The 21,757-nt window shown below is 40.7% G+C and overlaps 1 protein-coding gene across 4 annotated transcripts in view; it reads left to right on the forward strand.

The window, feature by feature from the left end:
• The window catches only part of tasor2 (transcription activation suppressor family member 2), an 81,803-nt gene extending 77,775 nt beyond the window's left edge, over nt 1–4,028 (forward strand). For all 4 annotated transcript variants that reach the window (XM_034176146.1, XM_034176147.1, XM_034176149.1 and 1 more), the window contains 2 exons: nt 2,697–2,878; nt 3,171–4,028. In XM_034176146.1, coding sequence (XP_034032037.1) covers nt 2,697–2,878; nt 3,171–3,265 — 277 coding nt within the window. In that variant the 3' untranslated portion in view covers nt 3,266–4,028. The remainder of the gene's footprint in view (nt 1–2,696; nt 2,879–3,170) is intronic.
• The last annotated feature ends 17,729 nt before the right edge of the window (nt 4,029–21,757 follow it).

The following is a 21,757-nucleotide window of genomic DNA, read 5'->3' on the forward strand; positions in this document are numbered from 1 at the left end:
CTGTGGCCATCATATTATCCCAGCTGGGTATCTGATGACTGGTAGGGGGTATGTATTGATGGCTCGGATCTTATTCCTACCATTGAGCTGGCTTCTCAGCACGTGTCTTACCTTCTGCAGGTGTTTGGCTGTGGCTGACCTGTTTGCATCTTCATCATGGTTTCCATTGGCTTGTGGTATTCCCAGGTACTTCGAGCTGTCCTCGAGTTGTCCTGTATATCCCTTATCTTCTGGATCCGGATCACCTTCCCTCACTTTGCCACCATTCAGCCACACTTATCCAATTTGAATGACATCCCGATAACCTCACTGTAGATCCTGGTGAGGTGGATCAGTGAGTCATTATCTCATTCACTCTTGGCATACAGCTTGATGTCATCCATGTACAGGAGGTGGCTGGTGGTTACCCATCTTTGAACTTGTCCAAGGTCTGTGTCCCAAGACACAAAGCTTTTGCAATACCCGATGGCCATATTTGATGGCCTCCAGTAAAAATGAGCACTCACAGCCTTGGCCATGAAGCTCAAGATTGAACTCAGGTGCATCCTGATTCCACTGGTCATCCTTGAGGTCTTTCTACAGCTTAATTGGAGTTCACCTGCGATAAATTCAGTTGATTGCACATGATTTGGAAAGACACACCTATCTGCATATAAGGTGCCACAGTTGATAGTGCATGTCAGAGCAAAAACCAAGCATGAAGTCAAAGGAATTGTCTGTAGATCTCTGAGACAAGATTGTCTCAAGGCACAAATCTGGTGAAGGGTACAGAAACGTTTGTTGCTTTGAATGTCCCAATGAGCACAGTGACCTCCATCACCGGTAAATGGAAGAAGTTCGGCTCCACCAGCATTCTTCCTAGCTGGCTGCCCATCTAAACTGCAAGAAGGACCTTAGTCAGGGAGGTGACCAGAACCCCGGTGGTCACTCTGTCAAAGCTTCAGCATTCCTCTGTGGAGAGAGGAGAACCTTCCAGATGGACACCCATCTCTGCAACAATCCACCAATCAGACCTGTATGGTAGAGTGGCCGAACGGAAGCCACTCCTTAGTATTTAAAAAAAAAAAAAAAAAGAAAAAAAGCACGTGGCAGCCCGCCTGGAGTTTACCTAAAGGCACCTGAAGGACTCTGAGACCACAAGAAACAAAATCTGGCTCTCTCTGCTCTCTGATGAATCAAAGATTGAACTCTTTGGTGTGAATGCCAGACGTCATGTTTGGAGGAAACCAGGCACCATCCCTACAGTGAAGCATGGTGGTGGCAGCATCATACTGTGGGGATATTTTTCAGCAGCAGGAACTGGGAGACTAGTCAGGATTAGGGATGGGTATTGATAAGATTTTATCAATATCGATTCCGCTTATCGATCTGATTCCTTATCAATACCTCCTGTAAATTTTCTGTGTACTAAAAGTAGGCTTTACAGGTTTTCTATGGCAACAACATTTTATTGAGTCTTAAAGTAAATAAATATGAAATTGGTCACTGGATCTTTGATCTCTGGACATAAATAAAATCTGTACATGGTGGATCCTTGATCTCTGGACATAGAATTAAACAAAATCTGTCATTTAGCACAAATTTAACTCCATAGGCTCTGAGCTGAGCTCAGCTGGCTGTGCTGCACGCCAGGATCTAATTCATAAAACACGGACGGCATCTCGTTTTGGGAGGAAAAAAAAAAATTTTTTGGTTTGTTGTCTGTATGACATTGCTTGGAAGGAGGTGTCATTTGATTTAAAACAGTGATTCGCTTTGAAGTTAGTAATTTCAACTGGACTCTAACTTTCTAACTTGATTCAGCAGAGAGCAGCACAGCATTTGGAGCTGTGCAAACGGAACGGAGGATGATTCTCATTTCTTTCCCACAGCAAGGCAAGAGTCCCAGTTAGTGACTTTAATCCACACAAAAGTGATTCACGATTGACATCTTTTAATGGCTTTGAGAGGGGTTAAGAAGTGGACTTGCCGCTTCTGAAAAGCAGCGAAGCAGAGAATCAAGGAAGCAGCGGGTTGGAACACTGCTTCGTTGCTTCAAGGGCCGCTGCTGCAGAAACGGTTGATTACAGACCCGCTGCAGGGGTCTGCAATCAACATAGAAAATTATGATAGTTTTCCTGATGAACACCCTCAAAAACAACGGCTCTGAAAGACTGATAAGGGAATCGTTAAGCAAAAAGGCTAGAGATGCCAGTGGATTGAATCATTTCTTAATGATTCTCAAAAAGAACCAGTTCTCAATACCCAACCCTAATCAGGATTGAGGGAAAGATGAATGCAGCAATGTACAGAGACATCCTGGGTGAAAACCTGCTCCAGAGCGCTCTTGACCTCAGACTGGGGTGACGGTTCATCTTTCAGCAGGACAATGACCCTAAGCACACAGCCAAGATATCAAAGGAGTGGCTTCACAACAACTCTGTAAACATCCTTGAGTGGAACATTTAAAAAAAAAAAAAAAAAAATTTTCATGTCACGTTGAATTTTGATCGAAAAAAAATTATTTACTCTATTTTGAAATAAGGCTGTAACATAAAATGTGGAAAACATGAAGGGTTGTGAATATTTTCTGGATGCATAGTATAAGCTCAACTGTATGCTTGTAGGATAGCTTGTCTGTGATGTTTTTTGTTAAAAATCTAATCAATGGAGAATAAATGTCTAAAATGTGTGGTGTTTGTATTATGTGTGTTCAGAATGAGCACAGAGGCAAAAAAGAAGAAGCAGTTCACACAGTGGTGCCAAGAGGCTGGAATACTGGAAGTGTTGCCTTACCATGAGTGTGACATCGTATCAAGGGAGCGAGCTGATTACCTCACTTGCCTGGTCCGCTTGCAGATCCAGAATATCTCATCCCGTTTCACTGTATTTTTAACTGGTGAGACCCCAGTGTGCTCAAACATAACTATACTGTTCTTACAGCTTAACTAAGCAACATGAGTGATTTCAATTTCAGGATGTATTTGGCAATATTTTATAGACAGCTTTGATTTTCTAATTTGTCAGTAATTAGCATTGTTTTTGTGTTTTTGGATCTGAACAACCCAGTGTTAATGAGACCAGGCAAAATAATAACTTCTCAGCCGGCATATAATCCTCATCTGTCTTCCTTATGTCATCTTATTGTACATTGCAAGAATTGTGACATCTTTTCTTTCTCTCTCTTGCAGACAAAACAGATGACACATTTGCAAGATGTGGAATTTTAACGATGTCCGTCACGTCTTTACTGACGGTTGCGCCAAGTGAAATGTTCCATTTTTGATCTGAAAGTGTTACGTCATACCAACTGGAATTTGGCTTTTATTTACAAAAGTATTGCAAAATCCTTTTGGATCACAAAAAAACGAGTAGCTCAGCATTAATCAGAAAATATGATTTCTGTTTATCATTCTTAAGTGAGTTGAACAAAAGGTTTTTTTTACATTAAAAAAAGGGAAATTTCACTTTTTATTTGTGAGATACTGACCAGCCAAAATGAGGCAGATGGTGAGGGGTTAAAATTACATGTTGATTTATGGTTGGACTGTTTCTCCTGGTTAATTATGATTCAGTTCATAGATAGAATCACACTGTTAGAATACAGACTGGGTTGTACATATTTAGTTTTTTGTATATTGTATCATAAAATTCTAAATTTGTCAGTTTTGCATTTTGCTTTTCATTCTGGTAAAATGCATTTTGCTGGTTCTCAGATATAAAGACTTGACAGCGCACAACTTTTACTAATGTAACGTGTTGTATATTGTCATGAACAGGAAAGCAATTTTTTGCTGTTGACATTGGTGTAAATTTGTTTGGTGTGTATTGTACACTGTTTCATAGCAACATTGATAAGTTTTTGATTAAAAAATGGAATTCAGATGATTTTCTAAATGTAGATATTGCTGTATTTATTAGTTTTGATGACAAAGTTGTGAACATTCCAGTGATTTTAAAATTAAATTGGTTGTCCTAAAAAAAAAATCTCTTGGACAAATCGGACAATAAATAGTGGTGTACACCATCCACAACTGTCAAATCATCCAGTTAAAGAGTTAGCTTAAATTTCAGCAAGTAAAAGTAATTTCAACGTTGCTTTCCTTTGGGTTGTCCTGTTTTCACTCGAGGATCAACATGCAGAGCTGCATGTTTATTTGGCACAGGTTTGGGTGATTCTTTACAGGCACTATTGGCCTTGTAAATGTAATATCCACCACACCATTGCCTTACAATATAAAGTGCCTTGGGGCAACTGTTTGTTGTGATTTGGCGCTATATACATGTGCTCTGATGTCACTGTTTATCTCCATAGAAACTACCCAAACAATCTTTCATACAAACTGTTTAAAGGGACATTACAGTGTTGTGGTGGAAATTACGGCAATAGTGTGGGACAACTACATTTTGTTTAAAAAAAAATCAGTTGTATGACATTGAATACCCCAATTATGTTTTGATTATTTTACTGATATTTTAAAACATTAGAAAAAACGTTTCTTTACCATTCATTTTTAATCATTGAAGATCAAAAGTCTGGGTGTGGGACAAGCACAAAACGGCAATATTTGCATATAATGATGCTGAAAAAAGGTGAAAAAGTCATCATAGACTACTAGAACAAATTTCTTAACACTTTCATTGTAAAGATAACTATAAAAGTGTGAAATTTCCCTTTCTGTTTTTCATACAATATGATCAAAGGACATAAGTGCCCGTAGTCTAAGAATCACCCGTTTATGACTGATGATTTGTGACAGATGTACAAAGAGTGAGCAGAATTGGCCTCAAACTGGGGATCTTCTTGTTACTGACTAGTGCTACCAAACACTGTTTTGTCTTTAAAACTTAAAAATGTACTTAAAATTGTTTGAGTTTAAGCAGGTTTCCCCTTACCAAAAAATAGTACTGATAAGTATATAAAAAGTAAACTAGAAGTATACTTGAAACATACTTGCATATACTACTTTTTGGTAAGGGTCTTCTGTTGCTTTGTTTTGAAACGATCAATGCATTTATAGGCACTTTTCTCCACACTCACGGATATCGTACAGGAATAAAAAACAAGTAAGAGCAATCTGACATCCGCCAATCCGGATTTGGAGCACCTCATAAATTCAGTGGAGTCTTCCATGCCCTAATATCTCTGGTGCAAATTTGGTGAGAATCTGTGAAGTTGTTTTGAAGTGATCCTTCAAACCCTATATAAAGTAGGTGGAATTATGCAGACTGGGTGATGTTATTGATGTGGGATTGGAAAGATGGAGTACTGTCGAGGATGGCACTGAGACTCTTAACCTGTGGGGAGGGAGAGACAGAGAAGTTGTCAATAACCAAAGGAAAACTCTGTTTTGATAGAGTTGATTTTGTCCCAATGAGAACCTCTGTTTCATCACTGCTTAACTTAAGGAGAACCAGGATTTTATTTCTGCAAGGCAATCTGTAAAGGAGGCAGGTGAGTGAGTGGAAGTGGGTTTGCTGGAGAGGTAGCGTAGCAGTGGAAGTTCATGTATTTGTGGAAAATATTGCCAAGGGGGAGGAGGTAAATGATGAAGAGAACTGGCCCTGGGACAAAGCCATGGCGCACACCTGAAGTGACAGTGGAAGGCTGGGATCTGATGTTTTGAGCCAGATGAACTGAGTGCAGCCTGAGAGATAAGATTTAAACCAGTCTGATGAGGTGTGGGTAATGCCAATCAAGTATCATCTATTGAGCATGATATGACAAATGTCAAAAGCCGCATTCAGGTCAAGGAGATAGGAATAGTGAGGAAACCAGATCACCTGCCATGAAGAGGTCATTTAGGATTTTTATGAGTGCAGTTTCTGCGTTGTAAAAGGGGCAGAAACCAGAGTGGAACTGATTGTACAAGTTACGTTGAGATAAATGGAAGTGAACTTGGACAGCTGCTGTTTTTTCAAGAATTTTGGAGATGAAGGGTAGAACAGGATGGAAGTTACTGAAATTGGTGGGATTAACACTAGGTTATTGCAGGTGTTTTGTAGGATGCAGGAACAGTTCCAATGGTCAAAGAGGAATGAATGGTGATGAGACGAGGGGGACCAGAGGAAGGGAGGCAGGCTTTAAGCAGAACTGTAGGGAGGGGATCTAACTGACAGGTGGATGGCTTGGATTTACGGATGAGATGTGAGATTTCATTCAGCGAGGGTGGAAAGCTGGAAGGAAGAAAATGAATGAGTAGGTGGATGAAGTTCAGCTGAGGTATGACCAGAGGAGTTTTGGTGGATGCTGGTGGATTTTCTGTTTTGAAATTCTCTATTACAAATTCCAAGTCCATGCAATCATTGATAATACTTATAATTTTCTCATTTAGCCATCTAGAAATTTTCATTTGTAATCCATAAGGCATCACAGATTCGATAAATAATACTGAAGCAACCAAGAACTCAGTGGACATGAATACAAATACACTGTAATATAAGCCTAACCATAATTTAAAGTAAGATAGAATACAAAAACACCAAACAACATTAAATGATAATAAAAGTAATATTAGCTGGGGTAAACCTCAAAGTCATAAATCCTTTTTAAAAGGGAATGTATAAGAAACCAGAAGGGACAAAATTTACTTCAGATGAGTGATAGTCATGCTGGTGTGACAGATTATCCATTTAAAAAAAAAAAAAAAAAACCCTGTTACAGTCTTAAAGCAAAAGTATTGTGCTTTCCATCTTAAAAATATAGATTATGTCAATCCATTCCTCTACAGTAGGTTTTCCTGGTCTTAACCACCTTCTAGTAATGATTTTTATACTAGCAGCGCTTAGGATTTGAAATAAGTATTTGTCCTTATAGGACCCATTTTTTTGAAGGTAAAGTACCCAAATATAAGGACTCTTAACTTAAATGGAATGTCCATCTGAAAAACGTTTTGCAAAACTTCATGAACCTCATGCCAGAAAGGACTCGAAGACTGGAAAATGTGAACATGATGTGCTTTGCGGTGCCCACACTGTCATCAGCATGGGGAGGAATTGGTATAATGTCTCTTGAGTTGGGATTATGAAAAACCTAATAACGTTTTTCTAGCAAAACTCTTGCCATATGAATGAACTTGAGACTTTCCATTGTATCTCACACAAGTTCTCCCAATTCTCTTCCTTTAGAACTAAATTTACTTCCCTTTCTAATTTTTGTTATACATAAGGTGAATTACCTTTTGTTTGTTGTAACCCCTTATAGATTTTTGAAATGATTTTCTGGCTTGAGCCAACAAAGTAAGCATCTATAAAGATTTTAAGCAAAATGTTATCCCAGTTTAGGAGTGTACATATGTTTTTGCCCTCTTTGGGCTCCTGTTATGGTTTTGCCCTCCTGTGAGCCTGCCCGGTGATTTTCTGTTTGGTTGTTTTCTTTTGCGTCATAGTGGGTGCCGTTTTAGTTTAGTGTCTGCCCTTTATTTACTTTGTTGTTGCTTTTCTGTTTCTTTTCAGTCACTGATTGTACTGTCTGTCTATATACTGTTGCCACATGTAGTTCCGTTCTAGTTTAGTCTTGATCTTTTTTGTTGTTGAACCTTTTTGGTCTCATTTTATTTTCTAGTTTGTCACTGAATTCTGTGCTGCTCTGAATTCTCTGCTTCTGTCTGCTTTGTGTTTAATTGTACTGCACTCTCTTGCCCCAGCTTTCACTCTGCTTCTGTTTACTTAGTTTTGCTTTCCTGCACTCTCTTGCACCTGCTGGATTCATCTTTGTCACGTCCTCATCTTCACCATACCTGACTCTTATCACGCTCTGATTACCCCACCTGCATTTAAGCCCCATCTTTCATGTTCTCCACTGCTAGTTTGTTGTCCTCCATGCCTTGTGCTTTTGCCCTTGTCCCAGAATTTTTTTTTTTTTTCTCAAGCCATAGTTTTGGCGTTGATCTGTTTGCCTCACCGTGTGTGGCCCTGCTTGTGTTTTTTGGACTCTGCCTGCATACTGTGTTTTTTGAACATTGCTTATTTTTGACTATGCCTCAGCCTAACATCTGCCTGTTACCTCTATATCGCTGCCTGCCTACACATGTACCGAACCACTGCTTTGCCTCCAGATAAAGCCTTTTGATAATTCCCTCATCTCTGCCTGTGGGTCTGCATTAGTGTCCTCCACCTCTTGTGCCACTCGTTCAAGAATCCTGACTGTACACCCCTTCTGAATTTGGTCAATATAGTGTTGGACCTGAAAGAATCTGTAAAAATCATACTTATTCGAGCCAAAGTGCCGTTCCAGGTTCTGGAACCTGTTCATAGTCCCCTGTGAGACCCATTTCTTAAACCTTGCCTCCCATCTTTTAGGCATGCAATCTGGATCAAACATACACCTTCTCAAACCTTTTACTGCCTCCTTCAGGTGATTTTGGGCTATTACCTTGTTTCACATCTTAAGTGACAAACAAATCCATGGATTTCCCAGTTCAATTTTTTTTTTGTCAGGCCCTTATCCCCAATTACAGCTTGAATTGGAAATTCCTATGATAATAGCACTTTAAATCTCCTTTATCTACCACAGTATTCTGGGTTGCACCAGCATATTAACAGTCTCAATTGAGCTGCAGTAACCTTTTATGCATGGGAGAGAAGCCCCACCCTTGCTTTTTGCCAGTTGTAAATTCTGATATCCGATTCTTGGTTTTCATCCCTGCCAAATGTATTTCAATATATGCTTGTCCCATTCCTGAAATTGTTGATCAGATAGATCCAGTGGATGGGACTGAAAGCGCTACAACATTCTCAGTAAAATAACCATTTTAACTGATTCCACACGTCATCCAGAGTTTTCAAAAAAGTATTGGTTCCTATCTCCTCATGTCTTCCCTAATCTTATTGTTTAGAGGGAGAGTTATAAGTGAGAACAATTTTGACAAATCTGTAGGGATATTTACACCCGAATATCTCATGGATTCTACATCCCACTTCAAATTGTACTTCCTCTTCATATTTACTAATTGGTTATATTTAAATCTAGGGATTTGTGTTTTTGGAGCATTCAGCCTGTATCCGGAGAAGGATCCATATTGTTCCAAGAGTGCAAATAACTGCACCAATGATTGATCTGGGTCAGACAGATACACAAATATGTCATCAGCAAACAAGGGAATCTTTGGTTCTCCCCTTCATTGCTGTTCATTTAATCTTGTCATCCTGACTAATCTACTGGCTCAGGGGCTCAATAAAGATGGCAAACAAAGCAGGGCTAATTGGGCAACCCTGTCTTGTTCCTCACTCCAATGAAAAGAAATTTGGAAAAGATCCATTAATTTTAATTCTTGCCCTTGGAGTATCAGAGATCTTGTATCATTTTAATAAATGTACTATAAAATCCAAATGCATCTGGAATTCTGTACAAAAAAGACCAGTTTACACACTCAAATGCTTTTTCTGCATCTGGACCTACTGCTTCTAAATTGAATTCTGTTATATGGTTAATTACGTGTAATGTCCTGATATTATCCTGAGTTTGTCTTTCTTGAACAAAACCTGTATGTAAGGCTAATAATTTGTGGTAGCATTCCCTCTATGTTTTTGGTTATATGGGTAAAGGTTTTGTAATCCTGATTCAGCATGCTAACTGGTTTGTCCATTCCCTCCTTTGGAATTAATTTACCACTAAATGGGTTTCTTTGTTATTTCAGCTACAACATTGTGCCTTTGTTTGCTGGTCAATTTGGGCAGACGAATCCTCATGAAGAACTCATCTGTTTATTTTCCATCCATCAAATTTTACAATTTTTGATTACATTTTTCAAAACAACTTTGTATTTATTTTACTTTATAGTGCATCAAATTAGTGATAAGATTTTTTATTTTATGAATTGAGTTCTCTGCTTGTTTTTTCAGCCTATATGCTAATAATTTACTCTGTTGATCCCGCTTCATAATATGTCTGTTTTGTAAAGGTTAACTTTGTATATCTTGTGTACATCTCATTTATTTCATTCTTTTTCTTCCTAAGAAGTTCTTTCTGATAATGTTCTAATTTTTTTATTCTGCTTCCAATTGATCTAATTCTTCTTGTCTAGCTCTCTTTAGGTGAGGACTGTATAACAATCATTTTTCCACGAAGCACATCTTTACATGCATCCCATAATATTGGAGGGGAAACTTAACCATTGTCATTCTGATCCAAGTATTCAGCTATATCCTTTTTAATTTGGTGCTTCATATGATTCAGTACATAAGTATTTAGCTGCCATAAGATATCTCCACAATACTGTTCAAGATTTAATTTTAAATAAATAGGGCTATGATCTGAAAAATCCACGCTTCCCATATCATATAGCTCTTTGGCAAAAGTGAGAAAATAACCAATCCAGGAATGTACCAAATCTGGATTAGAAAAAAAAAAAGTATATTTCTTGGATTTGTCTCAAAATATGAAACAAGCTGATTTCCATCATATCAACATTAATTTTATGGTTTAACAAATTGGGCTGAGCTATAGATACATTTAAGGAGTCCAGTTTAGGATTCAGTCTGACGTTGAGATCTCCCTGCAAATTACAACCCCCTGAGTCTCTGCTATTATTAAACCAAATATCTGTTTAAAAAACTGTTAATCAGAGTTAGGGAGAGCATAAATATTTAGAAGAGTAGTCAAATGTGTCCCCTGAATTTCCCCTCACAAAATACATCTCCCCTCTGTATCCTTTTTTTCCTTAAGTGGGTTTGAAACTGATCCTGCTGTAAATCAGTATTTGGTTAGCTATCTGTCCATGGCAGTGGTGTGACGTGCTTGATCTGGGAAAATGAAAGTACCTCTTTTTTCAAGATTTTCCTCCCCCCCAAATCAAGGAAACAACTTTTTTGCCAGACATGTTTAAATGCCAAACAACTGTAACTGTGTCTGATTTACTAAGATCCCCGATTAAAAAGTGCTAAGTTGTGCGGGCAATCCAAACTTTTGCACGCTGGAGTGGAAACAATTTTACAAGTGATTTACTAAGACTAACTGTACAATTGACAGTGGGTGGTAATGCGACAGACAGCAGTATGCAAGTGAGGATTTTGTGCGTGTGTTGGCTGTAATTAAATGAGCCACTTGCAGGTACGTGTCTTGTGCTTCGTTACTCATGAAGTCCTGCCACTGGGGTGCCTGCAGTGTGGAGAGATGGCCCGCCTCCTGGCGGTGAAATGAAGGAGCTGCAGGATTCCGAGCCAGTCTTGAAAGATAATATCAACTAAGGTTTCAGGGTTCAGGACCAGGTGGTGGAACGCTTGCTTCCGAGACCAGGGACTATGGGGAATAAAGATACACAGGGTGAGCAAATGCACTCGTAATACTGGAGCCTCAAAACAATCACAGTTCATAAGAGGTTTAACACAGGTTGTTTCAGAGGTCAGGAAATAAAGTTCACTGTTCAGGAATTGTTCATAGTGCATAAGTTGTATCCAAAGGTCAGAGGTCAAGTGCTGCGTGTTTTGACAGTTCCAATTAAATAATACTTGATACAGCTGGGTTCTCAACTGTATGATATCAGAATTCATGCGGTTCTTAGGAAGAGTTCTTGGAACAGTTCTTTATCATAGCAGTCACAAACAGGATCGAGTGAGAACAGTATCCCACTGAGACAAGGAGGAACTTAACTGGCTTGTAGTTGAGACGCGCTGTGAGTCAAGAGCCGAGGAGTTCCAAAGTGATGTTGCTGTGCAGGTAGTCAGAGCCAGGATCCAGGTCCGCTTGGGAGCTGCACCAGAATCATCTGGAACACCAGGAAGAGACAGTTCGCTCTAATACGGGAATTAGAGAGGAGGCCAGATTACCTGAGCTTATGCTGCGGGACTCTTCGGCATCTTAAGAGCACAGCTGGAAGACGCAGTCCAGGTCACAGGGTGGCATTCAGGTTTGATCCTTTTGGAGACTGCCTGGAACATCGAAGGTGGCTGTGGAAGCTGATGACCACAACATTGGGACCAAAGAACTCTACTTTCTACCATTCTGAAGGAAACCACTGAATGGACATCTTCTCTGTTATTTCAGCTACAACACTGAGACGTTTTTTGCTGGTCAATTTGGGCAGTCTCCAAATTTGGAGACTGCCTGGATCATCGAAGGTGGCTCTGGAAGCTGACGAGGCACAACAAGGCAAGCAAGGCAACAGACAAACTCCACACGCAAGTATCTGGGATACATGAACAGAAAGTCAGGGTTTAAATAGTCTGTCAATAATCAGTCACTCATCTGATCCAGGTGTGAAACAAAACTGAGGTCGCCATCTAGTGGAGAAACTAACACATGACAGGTAAACCAGAGTTAAAACCAGGCTCTGAAGGAAATCCTGACAGTATTTCAAACATTGAATTATTCTTCAATCTACTTATTTATGAAAATTGGTGAATAATTTTGCTGCATTCCGTTGGCACATAGACAGTTGGGTTTTGCACCTCTGTGCACAACTGTCTGTGGGAGACAATGTGAGGGCACACAGCTAGCTTTGCACAGCAGTGGAACACACACCCGTGTAAAGATGATGTCAGGTGTAAAGATGTCTGAAGAAGCCACACAATGCATACATCATTACACGCGTATTCCAAGATGTGCGACAGTGCGTGTGTATTTATTTGTGTGACACATCAGTGATCTGTAATTATCATGAGTTGAGCCAAAATGGGTGGCACAGCGGATTAGTGGTTAATTCTGTTCCCTCACAGCAAGAAAGTTCTGGGATCACTTCCTGCCTGGTCCTTTCTGTGTGGAGTTTGTATGTACTCCCCATGTTCATGTGGGTTCCTTCCAAGGTGCTCTGGCTTCCTTCCACTTTCAGAGCCATGCAGGTTAAACAGGAAACTTTAACTGTAGGTGTGTCTGTCTATCTATATGTGGCCCTGCGATAGACTGACATCCTGTCCAGAGTGTACCTGCCTCTCATCGTATGTCTGCTGGGATAGGCTCCAGGCCCCCTCCCCATCGTGACCCTCAACTGGAGTAAGCGTGTATAGAAAATTAATGAATGCAGCAAAATGTACTCCGGCCCACCTGTTACAAATAAAGACATTTATTGTTAAAGAAATAAAAAACTGTAAACCTTCCCGAAGTTTACAATGATTTTTTTTTAACTGTTATTATTCCTTGAATGAGCATTGCGGCCTCTGTTACCACTCTGTAATGTCAGATCTAGTTTTAACTTTTGTTTCTTAGACAAATACTCTCCATAACATAGCCTAACAGGGTGGAACATTGAGAGTGCGACAAGCAGGATAAGGTTTCACAAACAAAAAATCGGGCAGCGGCAATTGAAGCTTCACTCAGTCTGTACAGTCGAATTCCTGCCGGAAAAAAGAAATAAATGATTTTGGGTAGGACAAATATTCTGAACCATATTAGGACCAAAAATGTAGGCTATAACTTGTCACTGTTTTAATTAAGATCCCGCAGAAGAAAGTGTTTTCAGTATAATACAGAACACCAAAAATTACCAATAAATAAATCAGGCGGACATCTCTGTAATCAGCAAAACTAACAGTAATAGAGGAAAGTCCATTCTAGGAGAGTTAATCATCAACACAAACTAATGAACTCACTCAAATCTTCATTTAAACTTTGAAAATTACTGTTTTATATGAAATTCCATTTTACCCCTGTTTGAATACATAAGATGGGTGAGCAGGATGAAGGTAAAGGTACTTTTCGCCATATGGTATCTTGTGCAAAAGTTAAGACTTTCTGGGAAAATCTTACACAATCCCTGGTGTTAGATAATATCTGTGCTAATTCTTTGTTTTATGTTAGCTATTAAGTATTTGTGTTATTTGTTTGGAAGTTCTGAGAAATGTGTTAAGTTTTACTCTATCATCTGTCCAAGTTTCAGATACAGGGAGAGCTCCCCCTGTTGGTGAGAGCCAGTAACATTAGAAATATGAGACTAAACCACACCCATGTTAACACCCACAAGGTATAAAAATTGTTGTATGACTCATTTTAGGGGCCTTTCACAAGATGGACACTGTCTGTGAGGGTCCCAGGCCTGGTTTCTAACGTGACCTTGAATAAACTCAAAATGAGGAATACAATGGTTTGGTTTTTGGTAAGGGGCAGAATTTTACATCAAAAGAACCAGGTAGAAATAACACTGGGAAAGATCATTGCTTTACCGTTCATTGTGATCCTGCAATGTTGGAACCTGGTTCACTTCAAGGAAACAAATTTTAACAACTGGATGTATGACAGCAACAAAGTGGAAGGATGCAGATCAACTGAATGAGGGACAGTGGATTCAAACATTTCCTGAGACGATCTCCTGAGGGAGAGACATCTCACCTCTCTGAGCTTTATAATGAAGAACAGCAACTGTGGAAGTATATAATGGACATTATTGTTCACAAAAAATACCCATATCCTCCAGAATCCCAAATGACACTCTCAAAGTAACATGAGTGTCTATTTCCTCCTTACTTTATACATCGCTGTACTGTGGCCTGAACATCTTATGCCCCCCCCCCCCCCTTTCTTTCAGTTTGTATGAATATCTGTCAGTATGTGAGCAAAATGCACGGTCACGTCTTTCTAATTGCGAAAAAAAATTAAATGCATAAGCTGTGAGCTACGAGGAGTTTTTACATCATGTGATGTTTTTGAAGAGTGTTTTAATAACCTGGTGTCACATGGTCACATGATATGCTGAGGGAGGTCACATGGTGATGTATTGCACTTGTAGGAGTAAAGCATTGGTTTATCAGCAGTCAGTGATTCAAGTATGTTCCCGTTTTTGCAGTTCTGACACTTGAGTCAAAGCTGATCATTGCAAAATGTTAAAAAAAAGAAGCACTCCATCTACAGTAGGGCCAACAAGTATTTAGTCAGTCCCTGAGTGTGCAAGTTCTCCTACTTAGAAAGATGAGAGAGGTCTGTAATTTTCATCATAGGTACACTTCAACTATGAGAAACAAAATGAGAAAAAAAAATCTAGGAAATCACATTGTAGGATTTTTAAAGAATTTATTTGTAAGTTGTTGTGGAAAATAAGTATTTGGTCACCCACAAACAAACAAGATTTCTGGCTCTCACAGACATGTAACTACTTCTTTAAGAAGCTCTTCTGTCCTCCACCAGTTACCTGTATTAATGGCATCTGTTGGAACTCATTATCTGTATAAAAGACACCTATCCACATCCTCAAACAGTCAGACTCCAAACTCAACCGCGGCCAAGACCAAAGAGCTGTTGAAGGACACCAGGAAGAAAATTGTAGATGTGCACCAGGCTGGGAAGAGTGACTCTCCAATCGGCAACCAGGTTGGTGTGAATAAATCAGCTGTGGGAACAATTGTAAGAAAATGGAAGACAAACAAGACCATTGATAATCTCCCTCGATCTGGGGCTCCACGCAAGATGTCATCCTGTGGGGTCAAAATGATCATGAGAACGGTGAACAAAAATCCCAGAACTACACGGAGGGACCTGATGAATGACCTGCAGAGAGCTGGGACCAAAGTAACAAAGGCTACACACTACGTAGAGAGGGACTCAAATCCTGCAGTGCCAGGTGTGTCCCCCTGCTTAAGCCAGTACATGTCCAGGCCCGTCTGAAGTTTGCCAGAGAGCATATGGATGATCCAGAAGAGTACTGGGAGAATATCATGTGGTCAGATGAAACCAAAATGGAAGTTTTTAGTAAAAACTCAACTAGTCATGTTTGGAGAAAAAAGAATGCTGAGTTGCATTCCAAGAACACCATATCTACTGTGAAGCATGGGGGTGGAAACATCATGCTTTGGGGCTATTTTTCTGCAAAGGGGACAGGACGACTGATCTGTGTTAAGGGAAGAATGAATGTGGCCATGTATCATGAGATTTTAAGCCAAAACCTCCTTCCATCAGTGAGAGCATTGAAGATGCAACATAGCTGGGTCTTCCAGCATCTTTGGGGGAGGTGATGGTTTAGGGGAGGTGATAGTCTAGTGGTTAAGGTGTTGGGCTTGAGACCAGAAGATCCTGGGTTCAAATCCCCGCCTGACTGGAAAATCACTAAGGGCCCTTGGGCAAGGTCTTTAATCCGCTATTGCCCGGTGTGTAGTGAGCGCCTTGTATGGCAGCACCCTGACATCGGGGTGAATGTGAGGCATAATTGTAAAGTACTTTGAGCGTCTATATAAATGCAGTCCATTTTTTTACCATTTGCAAACCTGGTGAAGACTTACAGGAAATGTTTGACCTCTGTCATTGCCAACAAAGATTATATAAAGTATTGAGCTGAACTTTTGTTATTGACCAAATACTTATTTTCCACCACAATTTACAAATAAATTCTTTAAAATTCCTACAATGTGATTTCCTGGATTTTTTTTTCTCATTTTGTCTCTCATAGTTGAAGTGTACCTATGATGAAAATTACAGACCTCTCTCATCTTTATAAGTAGGAGAACTTGCACAATCAGGGACTGACTAAATACTTTTTTACCCCACTTTACATACAGTGTATCCAGAAATTGTTCATGGCGCTTCACTTTTTCCACATTTTGTTATGTTACAGCCATATTCCAAAGTGGTCATAGATAGTTTAAATGACACCTTTTTGGAATCCATGATCAGACAAATAATGTGGTATATGTATATATTTCAACATGATTGGAGCATTTTTCAATTTTAATTTTGACAAATGGCTGCCATGGCTGATGTATTGAAAATTCATGATGGCTCAATATCCAGTTTTATTTGGAATACTGTTGGCTATATGTTTGTGACCGGATGACTTATTTTTGTGGCAGGGATGGCGGTGAGATTCGAACACCAGATTGCCTGCACTTGAGACCAAGACTCTACCAGGTCAGCCAAACGGGAATTCCTTGTTAGCCAAGCTAGCTGGAACGTCTTTTCAATCCAGACTTAACCTTGCTACATGTGTACCAAAATCTATGCTTTTATCACAAAATCCACAACTGTTATGGAAATTTTAACTACAGTGCATGCGGAAAGTATTCATGATGCTTCACGTCTTCTACATTTTGTTATGTTACAGCCATATTCCAAAATGGATGAAATTTATTTTTTCCCTCAAAATTCTATTCACTGCATCCCATAATGACAACATGAAAAAGTTTTTTTTTAATTTTTGCAAATTTATTAAAAATGAAAAACTTAAGAAATCCCATGTACATAAGTACTCACAGCCTTTGCTTGATACTTTGTTGATGCATCTTTGGCAGCAATTACAGCCTTCTTACTAATTACAGTCTTCTTGAATATAATGCCACAAGCTTGGTGCACCTATCTTTGGGCAGATTTACAGCCTTATTCCAAAATGGAGTGAAATCATTTTTTTCCCTCAAAATTCTATTCACAACACACCACAATGACAATATGAAAAAAGTTTATTTATTTTTAATTTTTGGTAGTTTATTCAAAATAATAATAAAAAAAATAAGAAATCACATGTATGTAAGTATTCACACTCTTTGCTCAATACTTTGTTGATGCAACTTTGGCAGCAATTACAGCCTCAAGTCTTCTTGAATGTTTCTGTGAAGGCTCTCAGTTGTCCAGGTGGTTTCCATAGTAGAGAAGCATGAATCTTCGACTGGACTGGGTTGCTTGACGCAAGGACCTTTTGCTTCTAATCGCAGAAGCTTCTTCAGCTGAAATTCTTGCTCTGGTAGTCTGACTTCTGTCTTGACTCTTGTAGAGAAGAATAACAGAAGCCAGCAAAAACTGGAGTTGTAAACCTAACCAGACCCCTCCGACCGAGAGGCAGCCCGCTATTGGCTAGTGACTAACAATGGCTCTAATTAACTCCTATTGTGCTCTAGTTAGCGCCCTCCTAATGACAGGGTAGCTGTCCCTCCTAACGATAGGACTGAGGCCTCTCCTGACGACTCTCCTAACGTGAATGACTCATTACCATGAACAAAAGACTGAAACTGCTTTGACCTGAGTACCCCATTGTAAACAGGGGACAAAGCGTGTCTCAGACCCCCTCCCTGGTTAAGGCTTGGTTTCAACTGTTTCACATACAATGCTTCTTTCACTCCCCTCTCAAACCATTTCTTTTAACTGGCTAAGATTTTAACTTCCTTGTCCTTAAATGTGTGGTTTGTGTCTTTAAGGTGGAGATGAACTGCAGACTGAGGTCCACCAGCGCCCTCTCTGCGGTGCTGGTATAGCCTTTTGTGCAACGGCTGATTAGTCTCACCTATGTAGTGTTCATTATAGTTTTCCTGACATCTGATAGAATACACCACATGCTCTGTTTGTAACTAGGGATCATGACTTTAGGGTGAACTAATTTCTGTCTCAAGGTGTTAACAGGTTTAAAGTAAACTGGGATTTTGTACTGTCTGAAGATCCTCTGTAGTTTTGCCACTACTCCTGCTAAATAATGGAGAGACACTCCTCTTATTCTTGGCTCTGTATCCTGTCTGTCTGGTCTCTTTGTTCTTTGGGACTTCTGCACTTTATCCAGTGACCATCGTGGGTACCCACATACTGTGAGGGCTTTCCGTACATGTTGTTGTTCTTTCGCCCTTCCCTCTGTAGTTGTGGGCACCTGTAGGGATCTGTGTTGAAGAGTCCTGATCACCCCGAGCTTGTGTTTAACCTCGGATGTAGCCGACGCCTCGGGCCTGGATGTATCGCCGCCACCGATGCCTCGGCCTGGATGAACCGCCTCCACCGATGCCTCCGCCGCCAGCCACGGATGTAGCCGCTGCTAGCCTCGGATGTAGCCGCTGCTAGCCTCGAACGTAGCCGCTGCTAGCCTCGGACGTAGCCGCTGCTTATGGGGGTGGTTTGAGCGAAAGAGCAGATATTGGTCAGTGTGCGTGGGTTTTCTGTAAACCTCTGTCTGGAGCTGCCTGTTCTCTCCAGTCGTAACATCACAGTCCAAGAAGGCTAAATGGTTGTTTCTGGCATCCTCACGTGTGAACTTGATATTGAAGTCCACTGAGTTGATGTGCTCTGTAAAGGCCTCCACTTCCTGTTTCTTGATTTTAACCCATGTGTCATCGACTCATCTGAACCAGTGACTGGGAGAGATGCCCGTGAACAATGCCAAGGCTCTCTTCTCCACTAGCTCCATGTACAGATTGGCCACAATGGGGGATACCGGAGACCCCATCACACAACCATGGATCTGCCTGTAGTAATTCCCCCTGAACAGGAAATATGTGGTGTTAAGACAGATCTCCAAGAGTTGGCAGATGTGGTCTGGTGTAAGATTGGTCCTTTCAAGAAGAGACGTGTCCTCCAGCAGCCTCTGCCTCACAGCTGTGACAACCTCAGCAGTGAGGATGCAGGTGAACAATGATGTCACATCGAATGACACCATAGTTTTATCTGCCTCAAGCTGAAGGTCCTTGATCTTGTTCACAAAATCTTGTGTGTTCTCCACATGGTGGGTTGAGTTACCCACTAGAGGAGCCAAAATCCACTTGAGGTGCTTGGCCAAATTGTAAGTGATGGAATTTGTGCTACATACAGTAGGCCTGAGTGGCACGTCCTGTTTGTGAATTTTGAGCAGCCCATAGATGCATGGAGTGGCATCCCCAGGGTACAGTCTGTAGTATGCCTGCCTGTTGATGAGTCCCTCTTTCTCCAGGTTTTGGAGGTAGTTAATGATTTTCGTGGGGTCTCTCTTCAGACACTCATACGTATTGGAGTCACTGAGCAAGTTGATGACCTTGGCCTCGTAGTCCGATGTGTTCAGGATAAGGATGGTTTGGTCCTTCTGCAGTGCTGACAATGCTTTCCATTCTTCTCCTGTGATGTTGCCTCCTCTTTCCAGCATTCACCAAGATTCAAGCTTCTCTACTATGTCTTCTTGAATATGATGCCACAAACTTGGTGCACCTATCTTTGGGCAGTTTTGCCCATTCCTCTTTGCAGCACCTCTCAAGCTCCATCAGGTTGGATGGGGAGCACCAATGCACAGCCATTTTCAGATCTCTCAAGAGATGTTCAATCAGATTCAGGTTTGGACTCTGGCTGGGCCACTCAAGGACATTCACAGAGTTTTCCTGGGCCACTCAAGGACATTCACAGAGTTTTCCTGAAGCCACTCATTTGATATCTTGGTTGTGTGTTTAGGGTCACTGTCCTGCTGAAAGATGAACTGTCGCCCCCCTCTGAGGTCAAGAGCACTCTGGAGCAGGTTTTCATCCAGGATGTCGCTGTACATTGCTGCATTCATCTTTCCCTCAATCCTGACTAGTCTCTCAGTTCCTGCCACTGAAAAACATCCACACATCCGCATATGCTGCCACCACCATACTTCACTCTAGGGATGGTGCCTGGTTTCCTCCAAACATGACACCTGGCATTCACGCCAAAGAGCTCAATCATTGTCGCATCAGACCTGAGACTTTTGTTTCTCATGGTCTGAGAGTCCTTCAGGTGTCTTTTGGCAAACTCCAGGTGGGCTGCCATGTGCCTTTTACTGAGGAGTGGCTTCTGTCTGGCCACTCTACCATACCGACCTGATTGGTGGTTTGCTGCAGAGATAGTTGTCTTTCTGGAAGGTTCTCTTCTCTCCACAGAGGAATGCTGGAGCTTTGACAGAGTGACCATAAGGTTCTTGGTCCTCTCCCTGACTAAGGCCCTTCTCCCCGATTGCTCAGTTTAGATGGGTGGCCAGCTCTAGGAAGAGTGCTGGTTGACACCCCCGCCTTGCTTCGCAAAGCGGGGGTGTTGCTCTTATTTATAAATCTAGGTTTTGCTAAATTATGGATGCATTAGGATTTCGCCAATGCATTCGGGACTCGCCGCACATTAGTGGAAATACCCTGGATCTGGTTCTCGCATGTGGTATTGCTGTCACAAATATTGACATCATGCCTCTTACATCAGTGGTCTCTGATCACTCAGTTATTAAGTTTACAGTTTCGCTGCCATGTTTAGTGGAACTACGGCGATGCATCAACTCATCAACTAAGACTGAACTCGAAGCTGGACTGCCTGATGACTTAGCTTCACATTTGGCAAATACCCAATCAGTTGACAGACTTGTGGATAGTTTAAACTCAGTGCTCAAAACTACACTGGACATGATTGTGCCACCTGTGTTAAATCTGCGCTCCCCCAAATCACAGTCACCTTGGTTCAATGCTTATCTGCGTGACCTCAAGCATAAAGCAAGAGGTCTAGAACGGAAATGGCGTCATTCAAAATTAGAAGTATTTCACCTTGCGTGGCGTGATGCTATCTTAGACTATAAGCATGCATTATTGGCTACAAAGCGGACTTACTACTCTGATTTGATCAACAAAAACAAGCATAACTCAAAGTTCTTGTTCGACACGGTGGCAACACGTATTCATGGACAACCACCTGTAGTTCACCCTCCTTTTACAGCACAATATTTCCTGGATTACTTTGAGAAGAAAATAGAAGACATTAGGTTAAACATGTCCCAGCATGCCTTAACCCAGTCACTACACTCTGCTATTGAGGTGGGTGCCATTACTGAGGTATTACCTAGATTTACAGAATTTGATAGTATCTCACTAAGCATGCTGACGAAATTCGTAACGTCAACAAAAAGCACAACCTGTTTATTTGATCCTATACCAACAAAACTGTTTAAGGACCTGTGGCCCACTGTTGGGCCGACTGTGCTGGAAATTATTAATCTTTCTTTAACTTCTGGATCTGTTCCTAAATGTTTCAAATCTACAGTGATTAAACCATTACTAAGAAACCTCATCTTGACCCTAGTGTATTGAAAAACTATTGGCCGATATCAAATCTATCATTTTGCTCTAAAATTCTGGAAAAAGTGGTGTCACGGCAGCTTGTGGACTATCTTACTGAGAATAATCTCTTTGAGCCACTACAGTCTGCTTTTAG

Source organism: Thalassophryne amazonica, chromosome 8 (assembly GCF_902500255.1).
Source record: "Thalassophryne amazonica chromosome 8, fThaAma1.1, whole genome shotgun sequence".
Classification (NCBI taxonomy): Eukaryota; Metazoa; Chordata; class Actinopteri; order Batrachoidiformes; family Batrachoididae; genus Thalassophryne; species Thalassophryne amazonica.